The sequence below is a fragment of the Lonchura striata genome, chromosome 5 (assembly GCF_046129695.1).
Source record: "Lonchura striata isolate bLonStr1 chromosome 5, bLonStr1.mat, whole genome shotgun sequence".
NCBI classification, from domain to species: Eukaryota; Metazoa; Chordata; class Aves; order Passeriformes; family Estrildidae; genus Lonchura; species Lonchura striata.
In genome coordinates, this window is record NC_134607.1 from 38,495,980 (window position 1) to 38,520,587 (window position 24,608).

General features: G+C 38.2%; 1 protein-coding gene across 3 annotated transcripts in view; it reads left to right on the forward strand.

The window, feature by feature from the left end:
* PDZRN4 (PDZ domain containing ring finger 4) overlaps positions 1-24,608 on the forward strand; it is a 228,406-nt gene that overhangs the window by 137,580 nt on the left and 66,218 nt on the right. The window contains exon 2 of one of the 3 annotated variants that reach the window (XM_021545294.2): positions 17,935-17,974. The exons of the other annotated variants lie outside the window; for them this stretch is intronic. Within the exon in view, the coding sequence (XP_021400969.1) occupies positions 17,960-17,974 (15 nt within the window). The 5' untranslated portion in view covers positions 17,935-17,959. The remainder of the gene's footprint in view (positions 1-17,934; positions 17,975-24,608) is intronic. 3 annotated transcript variants of the gene reach the window in all.

Here is a 24,608-nt window from a genome sequence, read left to right on the forward strand (position 1 = left end):
CTATGACATTTGACCTCTGAAACAACATAAGCACAGTGAAACAAGTAATCTTCCAAACCACATCACACCTAGAATTCCTGTGCCTCAGGTATATTAATGTCAGAGTTGAACCTGAGAGGATTTAATCTGCAAAAAGTCCACAAGTGTCTTTAATTTGTCTAGATTTGTCTAGATTTTTAAATTTGTCTTAGTTTTTGAGTTCTTCACCCAGCTGGAGAATTCTTTCTTTTTTGTTTCATTCTTTCAGTATTTGCGGGGGAGGGTGTTTGTTTGGGTTTTTTTCCTAGCTCCTGGAATCATCATGTAAAAACTACTTTTCATTAGTAGCAGTCTCACTCATGATCACTGAGAAAAACTCAGCGGTCAATCAGGTTTAATGATTCAGTTTCTGAAATTTGAAATGAATTGGGATGAACTTTAAAGATAATATTTAGAGCCAGTCTTACTCTGGCTTGATATTCTTCTGCATATCTAGGGTTGACAGCATTGCTCGAGAGGTGAGGCTGAAATGCAGCCACATGCTAGTGGCAGCAGTGCATGGCCCTGGGAGGAGGCTGTGGTCTGGCTGTGGGGCTGGCCCAGAGACATCAGGGCCAGCAGGAGCCAGCCATGGCTGTTTGAGCCCCAGGCTGCTCCTGGTGAGCATCTGCAGACCTGCCTTCAAGGACTGTCCTGCTTGCAAATGTCAGTGCAGCTGCTGTGTCCGTGTGCATCAAACTGGTGAAGCTCCTGGGAGAGAGCCACAAACTTGTTACATGTTCAGTTGCTCTGTAGAGTCAGAAATACACACTGCAGTGCCAGAACCTGTGTCCTGAGGACCACAGGGAGCATGGGATTGGGTGAACTTGGCTAAATCATTATGAGGACCGAAAAATTGAAATAATCAGAAAAAAAGATTCTTTTTGGTTACATGTAATATAACAGAGTTATTGAATGTCCCATGTTATATGTTTGATTGTATTTGTAATTTTTTTTTTTTTTTTTTGCATATTATAGTGATGAATTTTCAGGGAAAGCTGCTCAGAGAACAATAATTTTTCAGGTCTTTGATTTCCCCATGGCTAGAATGTGAAATATGCAGTCTTCATGATATCTGGGGTCACAGGAACTGCCAGCTCAAAATAAATTTTAATGGAAGAAAAGGTTGATTATTAGTTAAAGTTCAGCATTTGGAATGCATTCTCAGAAGTCAAGGTTGCTAAAAGTAGGGATGGCATCTTTCATTGCAATACAGTTTTTCACTTACTTTTTCATCTATTATAGTTGGGAAAGACAGAGACAGTTAAGTTTATAAATGAGGAATACAGTAAGTGTGGATAGTATCTACATTATTTTTCACTAAGGAATATAATTCCATCAAAATCAAGATGCTTCATAAAACATTTAGATATTTCTTCAAACATGAACTTACAGAAAAAAAAAACACAGGGAAAAATGTCCACAAATGCCTATATGTTGTTTGTACATCATCATAATTGAATATTTAGGTTGATTAACTTTTGAAACATATTCAATAGTTTATGAAGCAGTGTATTAGTTCATGTAGTATGAAATTTGGAAGCCAAAAGTAAGTTTTCCTTTACCTAAAATTGTTTTGCTCTTTCCAGAGCTAGGTTAACTGTTTGAGAAATCTCAGAACTTCTCTTTATGCAGAATCTCCATTCTCTCTGGATTTCCCATTCTGAGATATGTGACTTAGTGGGGGAAACTCTTGTCTATGTGCAATTGTATTTACCAGCATACACAGTCTCTGCCTTGTGGGAGAGAAGTAACAAGAACAGATGTAGTAGCTGTAAACAGCTTCCAATGAGGTACTTGACAGAGAAAGAGTGCTCCAGCCTATCAGCAATGCATGTTGTGATGCCAGAGAGGCATGTTGCCCTGTTTAGGAGAATTTGCCAAAAGCTGTCTTTCTGCATATTACACACCACTGGAAGGGTGACTGGAGTATATTGAGGTATAGGACCTACTCTGTGCAGCAGTGGGACTTGGAGGTCTGGCCCTAATTTCTTCTCTTGTGGGTATATTTTAAGAGGTTCTGGTTTCTCTTTTCCTGTTCTTGTCTAAAGTTCAGTGTTATTTAAAGCTTAAAGATTACCTGTAGAGACTGTGGCAAATGGCTAATGAAGAAACTGAATTAGCATTGCCTGATAATGATGATAGTGATCACAATAACCATCATAAAGTGCTAGATGCAACCACACAGCATTTACTGGTAAAGTTACAACACAAATGGAACATTACAGTAGGGTGTAGGCCTGCCTGCATTTCCAGTGCTTCCTCAATATACAGGAAGGGTTTGGTTTGGTTTATTGGATGACTGTTTTTTCCTTCACTGTACATTAAACTTCTGTAGTATGCACATCAGAGGCTTTTTGTGTGAAGGAATTTCTAATTGTTAAATTGTTGTTATTGCTTTCTTTGGATCCTAGTAGAAAGAGGGGATTTTTGGTATTTTTGTCATCAGCAGTAGAGTCCTGTTTTTGTCAGTTCCACATAGATACCAAATCTCCTCACTGCTATAACCACAATATATTTCATATTTCAGGTGTGAATCTAAACCATTTAAAACCTTCTTGATGAAGCAGTTTGAAGTTCTTAACATAGGAAAAAATTCCAATTTATCTCCAAATGACCTCTTTGTCCCCAGATTTATGTATTTCCCTGATTTAAAAATGTCATTTGGTCATGTTCAGAAGGAGAATGTCTTGGAAAGCCTGACTTGTAGGAATATGATGAATAGTGACAGGGAAAGGATTTTGCCCAGTGAGAAAATACCAAATCATGTAGCACTGTAGTTTCACTTACTAAATATTGTCCAGGCTCTATTGTTGAACCCTATGCTGCCAGTGTCACTTTGTCAGGATGCTTTCTGTCCTGTGACTAGTGGCTTCAAATGTACTCATCCATCTTCTTGTCCCATTACATTTCATGTGACTGATGTTCTGTACCTATTAAAATTGATGGGAAAGAACAAAGAAGAAAAATGTGTCCTTCAACTGATTATGCCTTTGAAAGAGCAAATGAGACTCCACTGCTGTTTAGAGTAAATGGAACAGTTATATCTAGGGTTATCTATATAACTTTATTTTAATACTAGCAGTATATCCCTTATTTGGTTTTTTTTTCAATATTATATTAAGAGCAATAAGTTTACATCAATATTTTTTCCTTTAACTTTGTGACAATAAGTGAACATACAAACTCTCTTAGATTTATCAACTGCCTCTGGTAATCTTGCCTGTGAGATATTGCTAGCATGCCTGAATTGCCCTCTTAGGAAAGTGTGGAGGCATGTTTGACTATCCTAAGCCTTTCCTCTGAGAAAGAACCCCTTGCTTGGCCACAGTTCATGTATGCTGGGAGAGCACTTTTGTGGGCTGTCACAAGGTTCTGCTTGGTGGCAAGTGCTTGCTTACCTTATGTTAAGTTCTTTGGGGCAATTAATGGTAGACTAGAAATTCAAAATATTTTGTAGTATTGGCTTTATCTTTATTTCCTGGATAGAGATGGCTTCACAAGTGCTAGTCCAATGTTTCAGAGTTAGACAAGGGCCATTACCCAGCTCAATGGAGAGGACAGATGTTATAGTTACTGACAACTGAAGACAAAATACTAAGGGAATTCAGAAGGAAAAGCTCCCAAGTGATCAGTATGTCTGATTATTTATAGAATTATGACAGCCTTCTCAGCATAGCAGCCAAGAGTTCTTTCCCATTTGTGCATAGTAATGAGATTGTAATTTCTTTTTTTTTTTAAATTTGAATTTTGTCTATGGGCATTTGCATGCCCCCAAAATGCAATATAATGGGCTCCTTTAGGCTCCCTGATGTTCTTGTAGAGATTTCAGCAAGTGCTGTATGCAGCTCTGTTCCCTTACCTAGTGGTACTCAGATGCATTAAAGTTTATTTCCATGCAAAGTTTAACTATGTTCTGGATTTGTATATTTCTGTGCAAGGAATTTGGGTTTCTTAGACTTTGTCTTGATGTTAATCCTTTGTCTTGGTAATTCAGGCTTAGTAGTTGTTCCGTCTGAAGCTTGTAAAGTGTGTTTGGCTTATGGGCTGGGAAATGCTTCAGAGAGCTCTGAGTCTACAAAGACTGTTTCTTACACCATAATCTGCTATTATTTAAGATTGCTGATAGTCTTCAAGGTCTGTTGCTTTGTCCAACATTTTTCTCAGTCTGGAAATGGTGTACTATGAAGTAGATAATACTTTTAGGTTGGGAATGGATTCACTTGGGTTGCTATAAAAACAATTATTCTCATCTAGAATTTATGAAAAGGATTTTGATTAAGATTAAAATAGGCAAATAAGACTTTAAGAATCTTAATTTAATAATTTCTCTGTAAGGTCTCTTCTCTCTTTAGTTACTTACTTGACCTCCAGCTGAGAGTGGATTCATGATTTTACAATAACCTTCTTACAGATAATTAACTCCTGAAACGAGTAGAAGTTAAGCAAAAATACAATGGACCTGTAGTCAGATCCTATTTAGTACTCTAATCTTAGCAGGACAGCTCTAGACTCTTCAAAGCACATTCTCACCCTTAGCATTAGAGGCATTTAAACAAGTAACCCTATTGGAATAAATTTTATATTGCCTCTCTTTTACTCTGTGCTAAAATGATTTATGGAAAAGGGATTGTAGAAGCATGCACCCTGTATTTTATTTAGGGCAAAAGTATGCAGCAGGTAGCTGATGCTTTGAAATTTGCTCCCTGTAACGAAAATGGTTTCCCATTCATATGTCTTCAGTGGGATATGAAATAGGTTGGAAGTGGAAGAGAAATTTCAGCTTACCTTTCTGGTTTGCAATGACTGCAGCTGCAGCAGCTGCTGGGACTAGGTCCCAATTAATTAATTCTGTTGCCAAGGAAAACCAATTCTTAGCACTATACAGAAAGGTCATCATACAAATAGTAGTGCTGTTGATTTCTAGTATGACTTGTGAAGGAATAGGTCTCAGCCTCCAACCTCCCCATAACTCAGGAGATTTTAGTTGGAATGTACTGTAGGTAACAGATTTTTAGAAAAGTTGCTATTCCCACACTTGATTTTGAAGACACTAAGAATTGTTTGGGTTTTTTTTGGTTTTTTTGGTTTTTTTTTACTGAGGAAAATCTGAATGCAAGAGGAGGGATGAGAAAAATTTGATTTCCTTTTATTGCACAGGAGCACTCAACAACACTGACAGAATATTTACTCCTGTCTCTTCCTTCTAATTTGATTCTCTGACTACCATATCAATCTTTGTTCATTGGTGAAACAAAATTAGTATCACAGGTGTTGTTGTTTGGGCCTCTGCAACAACGAAAAGATCTGAAAAAATAAAGATACGAGCCATTCTGTAAGATTTATTTACCATTTCATCCACAATGAAATGTGCCAACTGTACAAAAGGTTATGAAAATGCTCTTCAAGCCATGTCAAGCAAAAGATCTTTTATGGTTCCTATTTTTCTTCCTCTAGAGAGAGATTTGCTATGTTTGGTATGGATGTGTTCAATACTGGTAACTACTGAATTCTGATTGACTAGCTTTCTGTTTACTCCCCAGTACACGTATAGTCATTATTGAATAATACCAATTACACTGGCATTAGTACTATGTACAACATTCTGGAGAAAAGCTTTGCTATCCTCAGTTAAAGTACTATGAATATTGTTCCAGGAATAGGTTGTTTTTCCTAGTGGACAATTAGGTCTTTTACTTTGCTATTAAAGAAGAAAATAGAGAGTTGCCTTGCCTCGCCCTGCATGGCTTTTGTTCAGCCCATGCAGAAGGAAGACAGGATCACCCTGACCTCTGCTGAGCAGGATGCAACACTGGTTGCAGTATTTACAAGGTGCTCTCCTTTTTCTTGGGGGATCAGAGGATGACCCATAAGTAAGCTAGTCTCATGCTTACCTTTGTTCAATAGGTCTGTATTGGTCATCCCTTTCCAGATATGCAACTGTAGGCAGAGTGAAGTTAAAGATACATGACCAGTTGCTGTAAGATATTTTTCTTTTTGTCCTTCCAGCTGTCTGTATGCTTACAGAAAACAATTTGCATAATTAAACCTTCCAGTAAGGACACTTCTATAAGTATAGTGGAGGTTTATGTTTAGACCAGGAAAAAAGTTATAGATTGGCAATATGTTGAACCCATTTGAAGAACAGAGGCAGAACTCCAGAGAATATTTTCTTAACATGCTGCTGGACACACAAAGTAAATTTTTTTTCCTCTTCTTAGAAACAGGCCTGTAATTTTAAATCTGTTTAGCATTCTTAGAATACCTTACATACTTAGATCTTCGTTAAGTGAATTATAGGCTTTGTAAATAAATTAGGAAGTAAATAATGTATCAGGGATAATCACTTGGCTAAAACTTCAGGACAGCATTTTTGCTAGGACCTCTGAAAATGTAAATTAATGGGAAATACATAAAATCTCCCCAGTTTATATTTCATTCACAACCAGCTTCTAGGAAATACTACTTGACACGATCAGAGTAAGATGATGCTAAAAATTCAGAAATATGTTTACAGTTGCAAGTGTTACAACTTTCAAAGCTGAGAGTATATTCAGGAATATTGTCCATATGCCTCTATTGGCTGCAAAGTAATGTAGCTTGTGTTACTCCAAATGAACATTCAGGGATTGGAAACTTGCTGTTGCTTGAGAATTTAGACCTTACTTGCACCTGTCTACACAGTATAAACTTCTGATTATCTTTTACAAATATTTTCACTCAAGAAGCAATTTTTAAAATTGTTGATACATACTGTGTTCACATTTGCAGCTAAATAGTTGCAGTAGCTTAGGTAGTATGGACATAACAGGATTGACTTTCCTTTTTTTGTAAACTGCTATAAAAAATCCAAAATTTTAGAGCTGTGGTTGTTTATCGAAGAATATAAGTCATTTAACAGAACAGGAAAATTAAATTAAATATTGCATTTTATGCCTTACTATATGTAACTGATTAATATTTGGAAACTGAGAAAGCAAAGTCCTCCATCACCTCTATCCAGGAATGTGGAGAAAATATTCATTAAATTAACATTAGTTTAAGAAAAATGAAACTTCTGAGCCAATTACAGTTTACTGTTTAGACTGAAACAAAAAATATGATCTTTGTTACAGAATAGGTGACTTGAGCAGGCAGTTCCATATAAAATCGAGAAGCTGCAAATGCTCTCCACTTGAGTGATAGTGAATATGTGATCTTAGTTCTGCTTCATTAGCCCCTAGTGAATGAGTTGTAAATTTTTCCTATTTATACATTTCTGTCAGGGAATCATAAACATAGCCTGACTAGTGCATATTTTCAGTGAAGCAATTTATATTTTTCCTTCCCCCCCCCCCCCCCAGCTTTGATGAATAGTTTATATTCCACTTGAATAAATTTTTCTTCTTTTTGGATATTCAGATAGGTATTAGCACTGGTTAATTATGCACTCAGTACCATTTCTAATAGAACTATCTGTCATTATGGCAAGCTTTTATGTTGTATTTGAGGTATTCAGTCTTTTCAGTAAAATACTGCTTTTGCAGTATGTGTAGGAACGATAAATTTTATTTTCTGCTGATTTTATAATTTTCTACTGAAATTTAATCTTCTGTGCTATGGAGTCTGTGGCAAATGGAAAGATTTTTTTGCCTCTGCTAAGAGAACATCTAATGCTTTCCCTTTGCAGAAAGCACACCTTTAGATTTTTCTGCACTATAATACGTTTACATCTCATTTTAAGGGTTAAAAATTTGCAACTAGATTGTTTTATGTGTCATTTACTAATTCAGTATACCAGGGTTATAAGAAACATTTCCTTTTTCCTAGATGTTTCTCCAGTGTTGATGTTTCCTGTAGAACATGTAGGTAAAAAAGTCACTAGAGTTGGTACAGACATGATGAATATTGTACAAGTTGATAAGTAGTTTGTTCTAGTCAGCATTTTTTATACAAATGCAAAGTTGTTGGCTTTGGACAGAATATGTTTTGTGTGCTTCTATACCTCTATACTATTGCTTTTCCTGTTTTCAAGTCTTTTTGTCCAGGATTTTCAAAGACCCTTATCCAGAGTTAGGTATTTGTCACAATTGAATTTCAAGCAGTTTCAGCAATTTTCTTAGTGTTCTGTGGACACTTCAGTCTTAAACTCTGTTAGATGGAGCCAAACAAATTTAATTGTAAAGTGGTATCTTTGAGATACACCTGAGTGATCTTTCCCAAAATGCTGTGCTAGTCCTGTCGCACCACAACCAGGGATGAAACTTGTTACATCTCCAGCTCCTGGCAGCTGAGTGAAGGTGACAGTGGGCATTTCACACTTTTTTCCTGATAATGGTCAATGCATCCTAGACAAAGAGCCTGAAAAAGTGTCTGAGCTTTGGAAGGTGTTCTACGTCGTGGTGAACTTTCCATTACTGGAAAAAGGTGAGAGGACAAAGAAAGAAACTCTGTAAAAATGCATAGCAGAGCTAACACAGGCATGCCTTAAAGGCTCTATTTTTTATCATTATTGTAAATTGATTCTATGCTACATTAGAACTGCTCTCCTCATCACCTAAGATAAATGGGGACAAACTTACTAATAACACATATTATCAAAGTCAAGGAGATGCTTTTAGAAACTGATTGCTGAATTCCTTAATATTGACTATTCATAAATTCATAGAATCATTTAGGTTGAAAAAGATCTTTAAGATCATTGAATCCAACTGTAAGCTTAACACTGCTGAGTCCATCACTAAACCATGTTCACTGAATGACATAGCTACACTTCTTTTAAATACCTCCAGGGGTGGTGACTCCACCACGTTCCTCAGCAGCTTATTTCAATGACTAATAACCTTTTCTGTGAAGATATTTTTCTAATATCCAATCTTGCCCTGGGACAAACTTGTTATTTGAATGAAGAGACTGACCGTCACTTCACTACAACCTCATTTTAGGTAGTTGTAGAGAGCAAGAAGTCCCCCCTCAGCCTTCTTTCCTCCAGGCTAAACACCCCCAACTCCCTCAATCACTCCATGCATTCACTTGTGCTCCAGGTCTTTCACCAGCCTCCTTGCCTTTCTCTGGAAAAATTCCAGCACTTCAATGTCTTTCTTGTAGTGAAGAACCCAAAACTGATCTCAGGATTTGACATGCATCGCTGAGTACAGGGGAATGGTCACTGCCCTAAGTCCTGCTGGCCACACTATTGCTGAAAAAGCCAGGATGCCACTGGCCTTCTTGACAACTTGGGCACAGAAAATGCATAGGTAAGTTTAAAAGAAGCTACAGTAAACGTAATTTTAGTAACTAGTGATGAAGACTCTTGCTCTATTAGTGCAAAACAAATTAAAGATTCAAGAAGGTAAGAGGACTCATGAAAATCTGAGAGAACAGATGACCAGAAGCATAAGGGATTCCAGTGAAAACAGTCTGTGTCAGGATATTAAATAGCTCCCATTTTCTTGATTGAACTGATAAATTCCTAGTATTCCATTCCTGTTTTAGCCTTTAACTTCTACAAATCTTTGTGCACTCTTCTTTTTCAACAAGAAGATTTAGGAATCTCGCACTTGGTTCATAAAGCATCTGTAAGTACATTACACAGGACATATAATAGTACTACTCTAGTCTATTACTCTATTTACCCTAACTGTAGTATCAAAGCATCCATCAGCCTAACAGGGTAATCTTGATCTGCAACAAGGAAGTACCAGGGCAAAAAAAAGTATAGGAAAGTTTTGCTCGAGATAACATATAATGCCAAGAACGTGAAATTAGTGCTTCTACCTCTTCCCCTCCATACTCCAAAATAAAAAATAACAACTGCTGAAGATAAACAGAAAAATAGAATTGGATTTGTTTGGGAACAATTTATTATGCCATGTGTTACTACACCTATTCTTTGGCTAGAGCAATTGTCTCTAACTTATGTTTTCATGGAAAGGTAGGTATATGTAAAAATAATTATGCTGGTATCAGCATCTTCTCAGGTTAACAATCAACTGCTGATTCTTGCAAAACAGAAAATATGTTCTTATACAAACACTAATTATGGAATCTGCAGAATCATTCCAAACTAGCTTAATTATACACATGTTTTTATACCCTGCTTAATTGCACTTTACACTGAAGAAATGTCCAGACCAGTCCTCTTACTGATTTGGATCTTTCTTCAGTGTAAAATGCAAGTTTACACATAAGCTCTTTTTACATCTTTACTTTGCTTTAGAGGTTAAACTGACTGTCCCAGATGGTTTGCTGTTGTGGCAGGCAATTTTTTGAGTGGCTCCCCAACCTCTATTAATTACCATACTGGGATGAACCTCTTGTACCACATCAGATTGCATCTGTTACATCCAATAAAATTGGTGTGTGGTGGTTATTGATGGGGCCTCAACCATCCCAGTTTTATTAAGACCACTTTTACACCTAGATTTCGAGTTAACAGTGCCATTATCTTTCCCCAAAATCCCTTGGCAGTTAGTACTGCCAGCAGCAGTAGAAATTACAGAGGGATTAATCTCTGGCTCCATCCCCCAAAAGCTTTTCTCTGGAGGTAAAAATGGTATGCTGAACTGTGTTAAGCAGTGAAAGATTTAATGAAAAATAAGCCCCCAGTGTCTGCCTGCATGAGAGTCCATGTCTGTCCCTTTCCAAACCTATCAATACCGTTTTCTGTCTGTGCAAGCCTGTTGGGCTGCCTTAGTACACACAGGGGCTGGGTGGTTTTGTTGCTGTAGTTGTTTCTAAAAGCCTAACCCTGCAGAAAGTTGGTTGGTGCAGTCCATTTCAGAGGAAAATGAGGAGCTGAGGTAAAAGGAGGGAATTACCCATCTCTCTAGATTCTCTTTCATTGCAAATCATTCTTTCAGCTGTGGGAGAGGGTCTGGCACAGTGATCTGAGCAGGGGGGGACAGATCCCACGGATGAGCACAAAGAGCAACACTGGGCACAAAAGGGTGAGGGAAGGAGAGGGGACACAGTGACTTGGCAGGTCACTGCGGTGGCACCCTGGTCTGCCTGATAAGGGTGGGTTTTACAGCGGGGATGCTGCTGTGGACACACCTCTGTGCACAATGCAGAAGCACTGGGGTTTGGGAAAGGAATGATAAGGAACACAATGAATAACTAACAAAGCTTATTTGATGAATGCAGTCATTTGCATTACAGTGCCAAATAGCTTTGCTCCTGGTGGCTGAGTGTCATACCCAGCTACAAATATTAACATTATTTCAATGACATCTAAGGGTAGCAATAGACTATATGGGGGAAAGGTTGTTAGGAAATTTGAAATTTTGCAGAAGAAAAGAAAGCCTAAAGAATAGTGAGTTGTCCATCCCTTGCTTTTATTTTCTTTAGGGAAGTTAATGGTAAGATTCCTAAAATAGGCTTCTTTGAGTTTTAAAGTGTGTATACAAGTAAAGGAAAAATACAAGACAGAACTGACATCATGGTATATATCATGCCTTCCTATTTACATTTTCTAACTTCTTTAAGATGCCGAATGAAGGGCATGGTAATTGATGGCTTCTTGGCATAGGTAGTGCCTGTAGGTGTGGCATCTACAAATCAACAGACCAATCTTTGTGACATTCTTGAAGATACAGTATAAAAAGTTAGCCCAAATCAGAGATTTTCTTGTGTCTGTTTTTTGTCTTGTTTTCAGTTTCACTCACACTCAATGTTTTTCAGTGAAATAAAAATGAATATACATTGTGCTATGTTTTGTTCTTCAGGCTTCATTCCCCAGGGGGGAAAAAAATTACTTCTAATGTCTGAGAGAGATTATATAGGTAAAGCATATTTCATTCTTTTATGTACCACAAGCAAAGAATACAAAAATCAATGACCCACAGACAAATGCAGGTTTCACATTCCACTGAAGTTATCTACCACCAGATCCCTGATCTATAGATCATCCTTTTGCAATGGAAAAAAAAAACATAGAACATACAAGACTTGTAGCATATATCTGAATGTTAGATCCATTTACAGTGTATGATCTTGATCTTCAGCTGCAGAAGACAAGAACACTCTGAACTTATAAAGAACCTTTGCCTTCTTTAGTGTCATTTTCTCTTCCTAGTGTTTATTTCCCTGGTCATTTTCCTTGGACATTAAGTTTCATGAACTCATGTGTATGGCACTTCTTATGTGTCTGTGGTTCATATATGTTTATATGCTCTGTATTTCCACTAGCTGATAATAGCTGATGGCACTACAAAAAATTGTGTGATAAGTGTCAGGAAGTGGAAGGGTGGTAAATATTTGTAGAGTACCTGTGTAACTGTTATAAGAGATCCTTAATTTCTTACTCTGTTGGGGGTACTTTGTCTCTGGAATATTTCTGAAAAATTACAAATGGAAGTTGAGAGACAAGAGAACAACATTTGAAGACAGCTATGAAGCATTAAGAGCCTTAGACCTAAGAATTTTGGGGGTTTCATCATTCCTAGGAAAGCTGGTGATTGCAGACAATTCCCAGCAGCATGTAAGACATGTTTGCACAGTGTGATGAAATGGCCAAAATTTGCATTAGTAAGCACCTCATCAGACTGTGGGCAACCTACAGCAATGACCAATCCTTCACAGATTTCAGGATCGATACAGTAATTTTCTGATTCCAGTTTTACTATTGAATAATCATGTTTTGCTATTGCTGCTATAAAAGTTAATTAATATCTGAATCCATATTAAGTCAGTTTCAAAATTTGTTGGGTATTTGCTTAGCCTACAGAAATACCTAGTAGAGGTAGTTGCTGCAGAATTTCAGTACCTGGTAAAGGAAATTGGAAGCTTCTGTAAGGAAGCAGGATATGCTTCGAGCCAGTGTTTTGTAGTAATGCTATGTCTTCAGATTTTTGAAATTGCATCTTGCATGTATTTTCAGTTCAGTGACTCTCCCAGTCACAGATGGGAGTACAGTAAAGAAATAATAGCAAAGCAGCCAGAAAAATCTGAATTATCACAATCCTTTAAGAAACGCTTTTTCTTTGACATAGTCCAGTAAAATGTTTGTTCATGAGTAGCATCTCCTTCTTTCCATTGCTGTAACTCATTCACAGACTTTTGTGGGACTCTTCTAGAGGTTAAAATGATAAGTGCATGGAGGAAATTTTTCATTGTGGAAATCTGTTCAGCAATGACTGGTTTGAAGTATTTTTGCAAACAGAACCTCATTCTTACACTTCCCCAAGGTGCACTGCTACTGGAGAGTAATCCTTGTCACTTCCTTCAGTTTTCATTCTCACCTCTGTGTTATTTTGTAGCTTAGTCTACTGCCAGTGTAAAACCAAAATTGAGGCATTCTTGGTTATTAATATATTATGAATACAGTGAACCTCCAACAGAGCTTAATCTCTCTCATTGAGTCTTAGTCATCTTTCAGAAGTATACAGAGTGAAAATGGGCCACTTGAAACATTTTACCCTGATTGGAAAAGATCTTCTCTCCTTATCCTTGCAGCTCCCTGGTTAAAATTGTGTAGACTGCTGAGCTGAATACAGAAGCACAGTGTGTTGTTCAGATGACCACCCGTCACTTTGTGCTTATTGATAGACTGCAAAGGAGACTGCTGTGTGACTGACAGATGCAAAGCAACACATGCTTTGCTGTATTTTGGCATTGTCAAAATAGCAAAGTACTCTTGGAGCAAACCCATTATTCTTAAGGTTATTCAGCATGGCTCAGTATAAAGCTTCATAATTTATGTGAAGGGAAAAACAGAAGAAGGAGAAAGAATAAATGTGCACGTAACTGAGAATTATAGGGTTTAACATATATATTTTTGAAAATGCAGCTTTACAGAGTTTAATTGCAAAGTTCACTCTATAACTTACTACACAGGTTAGAGCATATAAAGGAAGATCAAATTAGGAACAATTTGCAATGATTTGCATGGAAGCTCGAAATGCAAAAGGGGGTAAGGGTGCAAAGGATATGGATCCACAGATAAGAGTGCAAAAGGCTTTAGCAGCACTTAATCACTGAGTGCTTTACCCTTTACAAAGCAGGTCAGTAGGGCTAACTACCAATTATAACAGTGCCTTAACTATAGATTTGAGATAGTAACATTCGTGTCATATTCAATTCATATACACACAGGAAAAATGTGTGAGGTGCAGTGGAATACTCACATCAAATTCCTTTGTGTTTCCCAAAGGCAAGGGTTGCATCTCAAGGAGCATTGAATTGTATGTTGGGAGCAGTATTAGCCTAGACTTTATCATCATTGATGGTTTGAGTATCAAAAGCTGGAGGGTTCATGAGCTCTGAGAGGTGTCCCACTTAGAGGGAGCTCCTGGCCCAGCCTGCTGCAGTCCAGGAAAGCTCAAAGGGCCTCACTTATGACCACTGTTTATAGGGTTACAAGGTGATTTGATCTGGTCACCAGTAAGTTTCCATTCTGGCCATAACCCCAGTCAGTAACTACTGGGCTTTTTTCCCAAAGTGCAGTAAGATGGTACCATTCCACTTGGGCTACAATTCACAATGGTGTTGCTCTACTTGGACTAGGGTTCAAGTAAATGGTTTACCAAGGCTGCAAAGGGTAATTGCTTATCCTTTGCCTCTCACCTTGATTGGGCATCTGGTGTTCTGATTGTTCCCACCTCTACCATGCAAGAGCTCTTGATATGATCACAGAATGTCCCACAGCTGGCATAGCCAAGGGATGCTTCACCACTCAGATGGTTTGGTCAAGGCTTATCAGGAGCTTCTGAGATGAGGTCTGATTTTGATCCAAGGATGAGGGTACTGGATGCACCACTACAATCCAAGAAGACCCTTAGAAGAATTAAGAAGGACGGCTGGGAGTTGCTGGTAGGCAAAATAAACCTCTCTCAAGTAAATCCATGAGACAGGGGTGGATTTAGGTGATCTCCTGAGGCCTGTTGTTCCATGACTACATCATAAGTGTATGCTGTGGTTGTGTGTATGTGGGAGGAAAGAGAAAAAGAAGAGAAGGTGCAATTATTTTTACTTCCTATGGAAGTTGCAAAACATCCCTCCACTTTCTGATCTCTTTATTCAATTGTATATATTCTAGGAATGAAGAAAAAAATGGGCAATTTTTAAATTTTTTAATGAAAGCCAAATCTTTTGGTATTCTATAAAGCAGCATGGAAGTATGGTAAGTGCAGTATAACATCACTTGCAGGTACGAAGATATGTAAAGTAGTAAGTCTGTGGCTTCATTTATGTGATTATTCTCAACCTGAGTATCAATTCTGATATGGTGATCAAGACCCAGGCAGCCCCATCCCATGGATCATAGGACATGAGATTTCTCATCCAGCTACAACTAGCTGGGGCAGTGAGCACCTCGGGCAGGAACCACTGTCCTGCCCTGCCCTGCCCTTGGTGTGTGGGTGCAGGGTGCTGTGCTGCCCTTTTCCCTGCTTGCCCAGCAGCTTCCACACACCATCTGGGACAGGGACTAAACATGTTCGTTTCTGCATGACCTCGCAAAAGACAACTTCCTGTGTTTCCCGTCTGTAACTTCTCTAGGGCACCTGGCCCTAGGTTTTCAGTGTCAGGATGATAACCTTGCTCACCAAACCATAAGCAGCATGTTGTCGAAGAGTCAAATTGGCAGAAAATAAGGGTCTTGGTTAGTCATTTTGCAGACATCATAGTCCATCATGATTTGCATTATCTTGGGGATAGAATCTCCATTAAAATACATTTAAGTAGGAATTTTCTCCCTCTTGGTGGACCTTAGCTACGATGTTCCTGTGATCACTCTACAACTGTAAAATTCTATTATTTTTATCTGGCAGCTGACTTAGACTTCTCTTTAAACAAATTGGTCTTCTATTTGCAAAATATTTTATATGTAGTAGTTTTGCCCCAACCTGATGGGTATCATTTATTCCTTTGCACAAGTAGGTGTGTTAATGCTGTGGTTTGAAGTGAATACAATGGTCTAATTGCTTGTCTTATTAGCCCACTGGAAATAATTGAAGACTATAGCATTGAATTGCCATTTAGCTACCATAGCCTTGTGTATACATAGAGCATGGCATAGCAGAGTTAATTCATTTATTAACTCCTTAACAACATATATTTAATCAGTTTTCTGATGCTTCAGACCTTGCAATCAATAAGTGCTTTTTACTTTCTTGCCCTTAATTAGTGTATATTTGTCAAGATTGACTAATTTGTAAGCTGCAAGTGGTACATGGTAGTGAATTCTTTACATCATTAAATGAGGCAGTTGTGATTTTTTTGTCAGGATACCCTTGTAAGATAAAACAAAATGAATCTCACTGCTTGACATTAATCCAGTGGATTTTTTTTTTTTTTTTACCAGTGAGGGAATTATTAAATCTAAAATGGGGAAGGGACAAATGCCCTGTAATAAGACAGCATTAATGGGTATCACTGTAGATTTGTTTCCCCATGCTTATAGTTAAAATCTGCTATATTGGTGCAGTCATCTATTCACACAGAATGCTCTGCACAGGTATAGAGTTTTTTGTGGTTGTGCCCATGTTTGCATCAGAAACACTGTCCACTGAGGACTGAAAACTGGTTCCTTGTATGGATTAGGCAAGAGCATTTGATAAAACCACACATGAGCAGACGGATCTCTTACCAAGATCTAATTATACAATTTTAGTCAAATCTGAAACAGATGCCCTTCTGCTTACCTATTGTTGAAGCCATTTGGTACCATTCTAATATTACACTGACATTGGGCAGGAAGGGCCCTTTTATTCCCTGCTGAATCACATGCCTTGGGTGCTAATGCAGTAACTTCAGAGTCCCAGAAACCAAAGGCGTGTTCGCAGGACACACGTGTGCAAATCCCCCTAGAAGGTGAGCTTGCTGCCATGGGGAAGAAGATGCATTTATTTATGTCAGTAGTATATGAAAAGGGAATTGACATGCAGGAGCACCTTAATGGCTTCAAACTACCTGTTAATGATCATGGCTCTGGTGCCTGCCTGGCAGCCTCAATCTCCAATTAAGCATCTGCCCAAGCTGGAAGCAGGTCTCTTAATTGGAAAGAAACAGATTCAAAGCAGGTTGCATCTTCTGCCAAAACAGATTTGTCAGTGAGGCCATGCCTTAATCCATTGTATCTCCTTTCCCACCCTCACCTGGCTTTTCTCTCAATGTTCTCTACTGCTGCGGGCACAGCCCTAGAGCAAGACAGGTAGCATGGTTGGATGTTCAGGACTTTGAGGATGTCTCGTTCTCCCCTAACCTTTTGCTGACCTGGGGCCCAGTGATGGATGCTGTCCTAATTGCAGACCCTCGACAGCACACATACATTCATTAAGATATATTGCCTAGTACACATTCAGGAGATCTGTTTGCAGCTATTTTTTACATAGAACTGATTGTTTAATTGCAGATTAAAGATTAATGCAAGTATAATGATTCCATGAGGACACTTCAGACCAAAGCATCCTGCATCAGGCAGCCTGCATCCATTTTTCAATTTGACCATAAATTTGGCTGGGAATTAAATAGTAAGTAGCCGTGATTGCAACACTGGTCTCTGAAGGCACTCACGGGAATGAAAATAAATGAACAGGCTCTCACACAAAGCATGTTTCATTATGGTCATTAGTGGACAGATCCTCAGCAGGGACTGAAGGTAAAATTGTCTACAAGAAATGTTGGCACATGTCTGATGAAATTGAAATAGTGAGGAGGTGAGTATGAAAACGTTCAAGTCACAGAACCTACAGATGACAAATACCTTCCTTGACCTGTGGGTATAAGCTGCAGGAGATGCAGTTGTGGGGAGACCTTGGTATGCATTTCAGCATAACTGTGTCTTCTTTTACAGAGTTTGAGCATACTGGGGGAAATGTTTGTAATGTTGTGGATGCATAATTGTATACGTTCTTTATGTACAAAGAGTTACTACAATTCATTGCCCTGCTGATTTTGATGAATTGTTAACATTTTGCTTTCTCTTATGTTTTTCAGGTAAGGCCCCTTGTTTTCCCTTAAAATGCCCAGCTGGCTGGTAAGTTGTTTGTTTCTCTTCATTTCTCTTCCCTTGTGTTACATACTGTGAACAAATTCACATAGGACTATTCACTTAGGTTGGAGGGGATGGCTTGAGGCCACCAGCTATAGCTCCTTCCCACAGCAGAGCCAGTTTTGTTCAGGTCACTCAGGGCTTTCTCCAAGGATTTAATCTGCACAGCCTCCCTGTAGAACCTGTCCCAGTCTTCCATCATCCTTGTGGCAAAGCTTTTTACCTGATGACTGACTGGGATTTCACTTGGTTTGACTTGTGCCCACTGAGGACAGCCTGGCTCTGTCCTCTTTGTACAGTTGGTGGCATCAGTAAAGCAATCCTTAGTCTTCTTACAGTGCTGGAGCCTGTCTTGAGAGATTGGACAGATTTTCTGGCTCTGGATGTAGAACAAAGCACTGAAGTAACAAATTATTTCAGCTCAGTTTAGTTAAAACAGCTTTTGGAGGACTCCCTGATGTCTTGCATAGCTTTTATAATCTTAGCAGAAGCTACTAATTTTAAGTGACAGAACTTCATATTAGTTTTGTGTAAATAGTCTTTGCAGGATAATTTATGCTATTTTGAGACAAACTAGCAATCCTAAAGTTAAAATATTTTTTCTTCTGAAAAAGCAATATATTGCAGGAAAGTATTTCCTTCTTTTCCTGAGTAAATTAAGGAATCCACATGGGGTTTGCTGAAATGTTACAAAAGGAATCCATTTGGGGATTACTGATGTGTGTTTGACTCAGTTTTACAGAGTTTCATGTAATTAAAATCAAAGTGCTGACATCTTCAAAGATGTTCAGTATTTAAGATTTTGTTTGTTTTCCATTAGCTGAAGAGTCAGAAACATTTGTTTGAAAATAAGGTCCAGTTTCCCCCAGTGTTTAGAAGGTTTTTCACCTTCTGTTGCATCCTTGAAGTTGCACATAATTCCCTAAATCATTAAAGGGACACTAATTATAGTCTTAAAAAAAGAGATGTGATTTAGCATTGGTAGTAAGTTACAGAAAGGGATGATGACATAAATAGTGTGCTGATACAGCAAATTCCACAGACTCATTGTCAATCTGTGTTCTTCTTTTTAGCTTATTTTTTGCTTGGTTTTGTTTGTTTATTTTGCTTATATACTGATACAAAAACTCTTCTAGGCACAGACTGTTGGTTATGCATTCATATTGAGAGTACTTCAGTTTCCTGCTAAATCCGTCACATTGTGTAGCTGTTAGCACGTTAACATACATTAATGATACTAATTAACATACATTAATAATACTAAGCTGTGCTTCCTTATGAACATGTCCCTCCCTGTATGTGTAGAGAAAGCAAATACTTTTGGGCAGTAGTGTCTGAGTGGCAGTGCAAGCACTTTTTTGGTTTTCTGCATTACCTGAGAATAGTGTTTGTACAAGTAGTGAATAGTGATTGCTACAAAGTGTTTGTAGCAACCTGCTACTGCTTTACTATCTATAGCATCAAGAGGAAAGCATCATGCTCCTTTAACCTATTTTGAAAGGGACCTCCTTAGCAAGCCCCTGCTGGCCTGCTCAGCCACGTGCCTTGTTGTCAGACCATCCTGCTCTTAGCAGACTGGTCTGCTCCTGCCTGCAGGATGCTCCACTGTACAAATCCTCCCCTTTTAAGTGCCAAAAGGGCCATTAAGCTTAAGCTGCATCTATTTAACCATCGCATGCAGATGAACTTGGGCAGAGAAGTGATGACCATGACTCGGGTAAGGCAAACTATTACTGCTCAGTGTTTTGTAAAAACCCTTCAAAGATCAGGCAAGAGGGACTTCTTTCAGTAAGAGGTCTGCTGCATTGCTGGGTAAGGCTTCTGTTGTGGATTTACTTGTCCTGGTGAAAACTTGAAGTCTTCTTTTATTTTATATTCCCAGCAGCATTGGTGTGGGTTTTTTTCTTGGCACTGACAGTCACAATATTGACAGCTCCAGCTCTGAGTCTGCCTCTTGCATGGGCAATTGCAGAATAAGTAGTGGAAGTCACAATTGCATATTTGCTTGGATTACAGCATATATATTTGTTCTGAGTTTAAAAATGCTTTAAAGTTTGGGATGAATTCTGTTACTTCTGTAAGAGCACAGACCTGAAGTATTTGGGAAGACTGTGAAATTAGGGCAGTTTCTGTGCCAGGGGAGTGTAAATACTGTTGTCCTATTACTGTTCTTCTTCAACTGTAGAAGCACCTGTAGCAATGTGGGTGGTAGTAAGGACTCCATCTCTGTAGTGGGAGTCACACTGGCATTTATTCATAGACTATGGGGTATGTAGAATAAAGAGAAAGATATTTTCCATTGAAGAGACTGCTATGTGAGTTGAAAGAATGTGAAGCTTGCTGAGCCTGGGTTATGATCTGGAGAAAATAAAATAAACAATAAAATACAATTGTTAATACTTTGTTGAGTTTCTAAACAACCAACATCATGATTTAGTGAAATAAGAGATTTTTGACTTCTGCTAGATTTGATTAATGCTGGCTTCACAGAGCACAACCTGATGTGGCTTGGGAGGAAATAAGAATGACCAGTCCTTGTGAATTCATGTCAAATTTTTTTTTTAGTATTTGCCAACTCACTTCCAATCCTCAAGTTTAGACACTTATTTTTATAATTGGAAATTAGAAAATAGCTACTTCATTAGAGTATTAGCCTTTTTCTTTTATGTTCTACAAATTAATTTTTTTATAGACAATGTCTCTGGTATAACTTTTGGGACCACCCAAATTTGGTGGCTTATTCAGTGAGTAAAATTCAGTGAGTAAAATTCAGCTTACCTTTTAGTAGAGCAAAGTAAAGCAGCAGGCAGAGAAAACAGATACATTAAGTACTTAGTAGTGCCCTATGGCATGAACAACAGGACCTAGATCCAGTAAACTATTTAGGATCTTGAGTATTTTTTAAACTTCACATTTTCTATTTTTTTTTTAGGCACTGGAAGCTTTTGAACCAGAAACTAAGTGATTTCCTTCTGAAGAAGGAAAAAGGGGTCTGTTTGCTAATTAAGATACAATGAAGTAAGGAATTTCCTTGTGAAATTAGAAATCAGCATACTAATGCTGAAATATAGGTTAGCAAAGCTAATTTCTCAGGTACTGTGACTTACCTTACCTGACCTAATTTATTTCTTTTTAATATTCAGTTGCCTTTGCTGAATTAGGGCACTGTAATTTGTATTGCTAGATAATTTAACTGCATTTTTCAAGGATTCTGTGTTTGTCAAAATTGCTGGAACAAAATATTTTTAAAGGAACAAAAAAAGCAATTTGTTACCATATTTGCCAATTATTTATGATTAATGTTTTCAGAGGCATAGGTATTGTAGGGTAAACTTATTAGAAGTGTGTATTTTGTCAGCTGAGATAATAAAGCCTGAGGAAGCGCTCTTTTTACTTCAGAAGACCACCAGCTTTTTAAATATTGACTTTGGGCTTTTAGAGGGTAGTCTTACTATAAGTAGGTTAGTGCCATGCTTCTGGTAGTGAATTTAGAAAGAGGAAGAGAGAAAGAAGATTATTCACCCTAGACATGTTTTATTTATCTACATGATTTATTATAAGGTTTTAACGATTCAGAGTTGTTGGTAATCTGTTTGTAATTGATCAATAATTCAAGTAGGATAGGGCACAGACTCTTCCAGTAAATGTCCATGCCTTTAAAGCAGTCCCTTTGTATAGATGTGCAAATACAATTCTGATAAGGAATGTTTGCATGAAAGTGCTGGTACTTCATGCACAGTGGTGCTGCACTTGGTGATAACTCTGGTGATGCATATGCAGGGCAAGCTGCTAGTGCTGTGAGCAAGCAGAGGAAGGCATCTATCTTGTTTCATAGACAATGCAAGACTCACTGAACTACTTTCAGAAATATCAGTCTCTCTCCCATCCTGTTATTTCTTCAAGAAGCTGGTTTGACTATCCAGGGTGAGCTTTCTGTAATTGGTAGAGTATTTCTTTTGTGCTGAGCCAAGAGTGAGATTTTATAGAAAGACCCATCAATCTTAGTCTAGCATTGCTTCAAGATAATTTACTTAGAATGGATTATTAAAGAAAGATTAAGGATGTGTTAAAATAGTTTATTTGATATTAATAGCATGCCTGAAATACGTGTGGTCATTTCAAGGTGCTCTCATAGTCCATTATATGAAACAAATGAACTCTCTGTAGTGTATCCATTACGATCAAACACGTCGAGATACAGAGGTCATGGAGGGAGTTCCTTGAACAAGAGATGGTGTGTTAGCTTGGGAGAAGGGGCAAAAAGGTGTTAGGACAAAACACCTTTGAGTTTTGGAGTTAGGACAAAAAGGTGCATAAAATGAAGTATGAAAAAGGTGTGCAACAGAAACATTTGCAGTTATTCTGGTTCTTGCAATCAAGACTGGAAGAGAAAATCTTCATTATGAGAATACTGAGGAGAGAAACTGTAATTTTACAACAAGAGACAAAACATCAGCAGTCCTGTTCTGGGTGGATTGTGCTGAGTGGGAAAGATTAAGAACAGTGTTGCTCATCAAAGTACTTGCTTTGCTGTTGGTGCCAAACAGGATCTCAGCAGCAGCCTTCAGTCTGCAGGAACCAAAGGAAATACTCCTTTTTCCATTGGTGGCATCAAGAACTATTTGATTAATGAGTAGCCATTGGATGGTAACTGTACCTAGATCAGCTGTCCTAGTGCACCCTGCCAGAGTATCAGTGTGTAAACATTTAAATGAAATGGTTTTCACTATCTAGAAACTGCTTTCTGTGATTTTTCTCCCAGATACATTTCTCCTTTACTGCTCTAAATCAACTCCTCAGGGCACAGGAAAGAGGACATGACTCCAGTCTGGAATCAGTGCTGCTCAGGGGCTGCTGAGAGTGAACTCCCTCCTCATACACAAGTTTCCTGTGACCTCTGAGTCCATTTAATTCCCCTTGTGGTGCATGTGATCTGAGAGAGATGCACAGGAAGCGGTTATTAGCTCCAAGAATGCCTTTGTGAAACTTCTGTAAGTTTTTAATTTATCATGTGCTGTGTGTAATCAAAACAGAAATTGCTCACATGCTGAAAGATTGGTAGATACCAATTTAATTTGTGACAGGAAATACTTCTGGCTCTGATCTGGTGTTTGCAATGTGTGAGAAAGAGAAATCTGTTCTTGTGGGGTCTTTTATTCATTCTGTTTTCAAGAGGTGGAACAATCTGTCTCTGTGCTTATTTAATTAATGTGATGTCAACAGCAATAATGTGTTAAAGATTATAGAATGAGTCGTAAACAAAGCAGGATTTGAATCTTCCAAATCAACCAAAAGTAATTGGCCAGCCTCAGGGGATATTGTAGTGCTGAACCTTCTTCTAGAGCTTTGTTTCCTCTTTTATGAAGAGTGAATTAGTTTCCGTTTTGAAACATCCTGAAATAATACCTGTTTTGTTGCCTCACTTTGAAAAATAGCTCAACTCATTCTCAAAAAAGAAAAGGGGAAAGAAAAGAAAAAGCAAAAACCCTTGTGACTGAGGCATAGAGCCAGATCCTGAGTTCAATATCTGTCTGAAGCGAGACTGAAAGTGGTCCTGTGTGAACAGTGACAGTATTTATATTAAGCCATTAAAAACTGAAAGGTGGCTTTAATTAGCAAGCATCTGCATTTAGATAGCAAAATGGACATGGAAGTAAGACTACATGAATGAAAACTTCTGCTGGATTGTTAGTTAAGCTATTTTTATTTAATTATACACTTGCTGGATATTTTAATTGTATACTTTCCTCTCCATGGAGGCTGATCCCCATTTGCTCACTAGATGAAATAGTAACTCATAGTAACTGAGGTCAACAGCCAAGCTGTCAAGAAATGAGTGATGCTTGAATATGATTCATCTTCCTTATTTCAGCAATGTTTCTGGTCTTGTGAAAAACAGGATAACAAACAAGCACCATGAGAGAGCAGCTCTTCCTTAGCAGAGCTTAAATAGATCAGATGCTTTGGCTTGAAGCTGCTCTCTTCCCCACGGACTTCAAAGGAAGCCTGCAGCCAGTTAGACATATAGACAGCTTCAGATACCTAAAAGGCAGGTGAGGTGAGGTGGATGCTATCTTGTGGTTTTATAGTAGTATAAGTCTGGAGTGGAATAAACCTGCCAGTCCTTCAGGCAGGAGGGACACAGTGGCCTGAGGGAACCTTCTTTGCCTCCATGCCTTTCTTATGCTTATTTATCTGACCTAAACCCTGCTATTGCCTTAATAATGAGCACTGAGACCTGTACTCATGTTGAATTTTTCTTCTGCTTTGTGTCTGCATGGGCACATTTTAGCCTCTGTTTATGCTGCCATGTTTCTGTTTTACTGCTCTGAAGCGACTGCAGACGAGAAATAAAGGAGAATGGGAAAGTTTCTGTTTAATTTTACATTAATCTGGGGGTTCATCCATTCTGACTGTCATTGGAGAAGAAAATTCCTATCTTCTAGAACTCCTGAAACCTTCAGAGAAAGAAAGAAGACACCCTTTGTTTTGGTTTTTTTTTTCCTTTTTTTCTTTCATATTGGGAAATATGAAAGCTATATGTGAGTTGGGCATTTTTGTGGGTTTTTTTTTCAGATTTCTACTGTATAACAGGCTTGCCAAAGAGTCCAGAAACCCT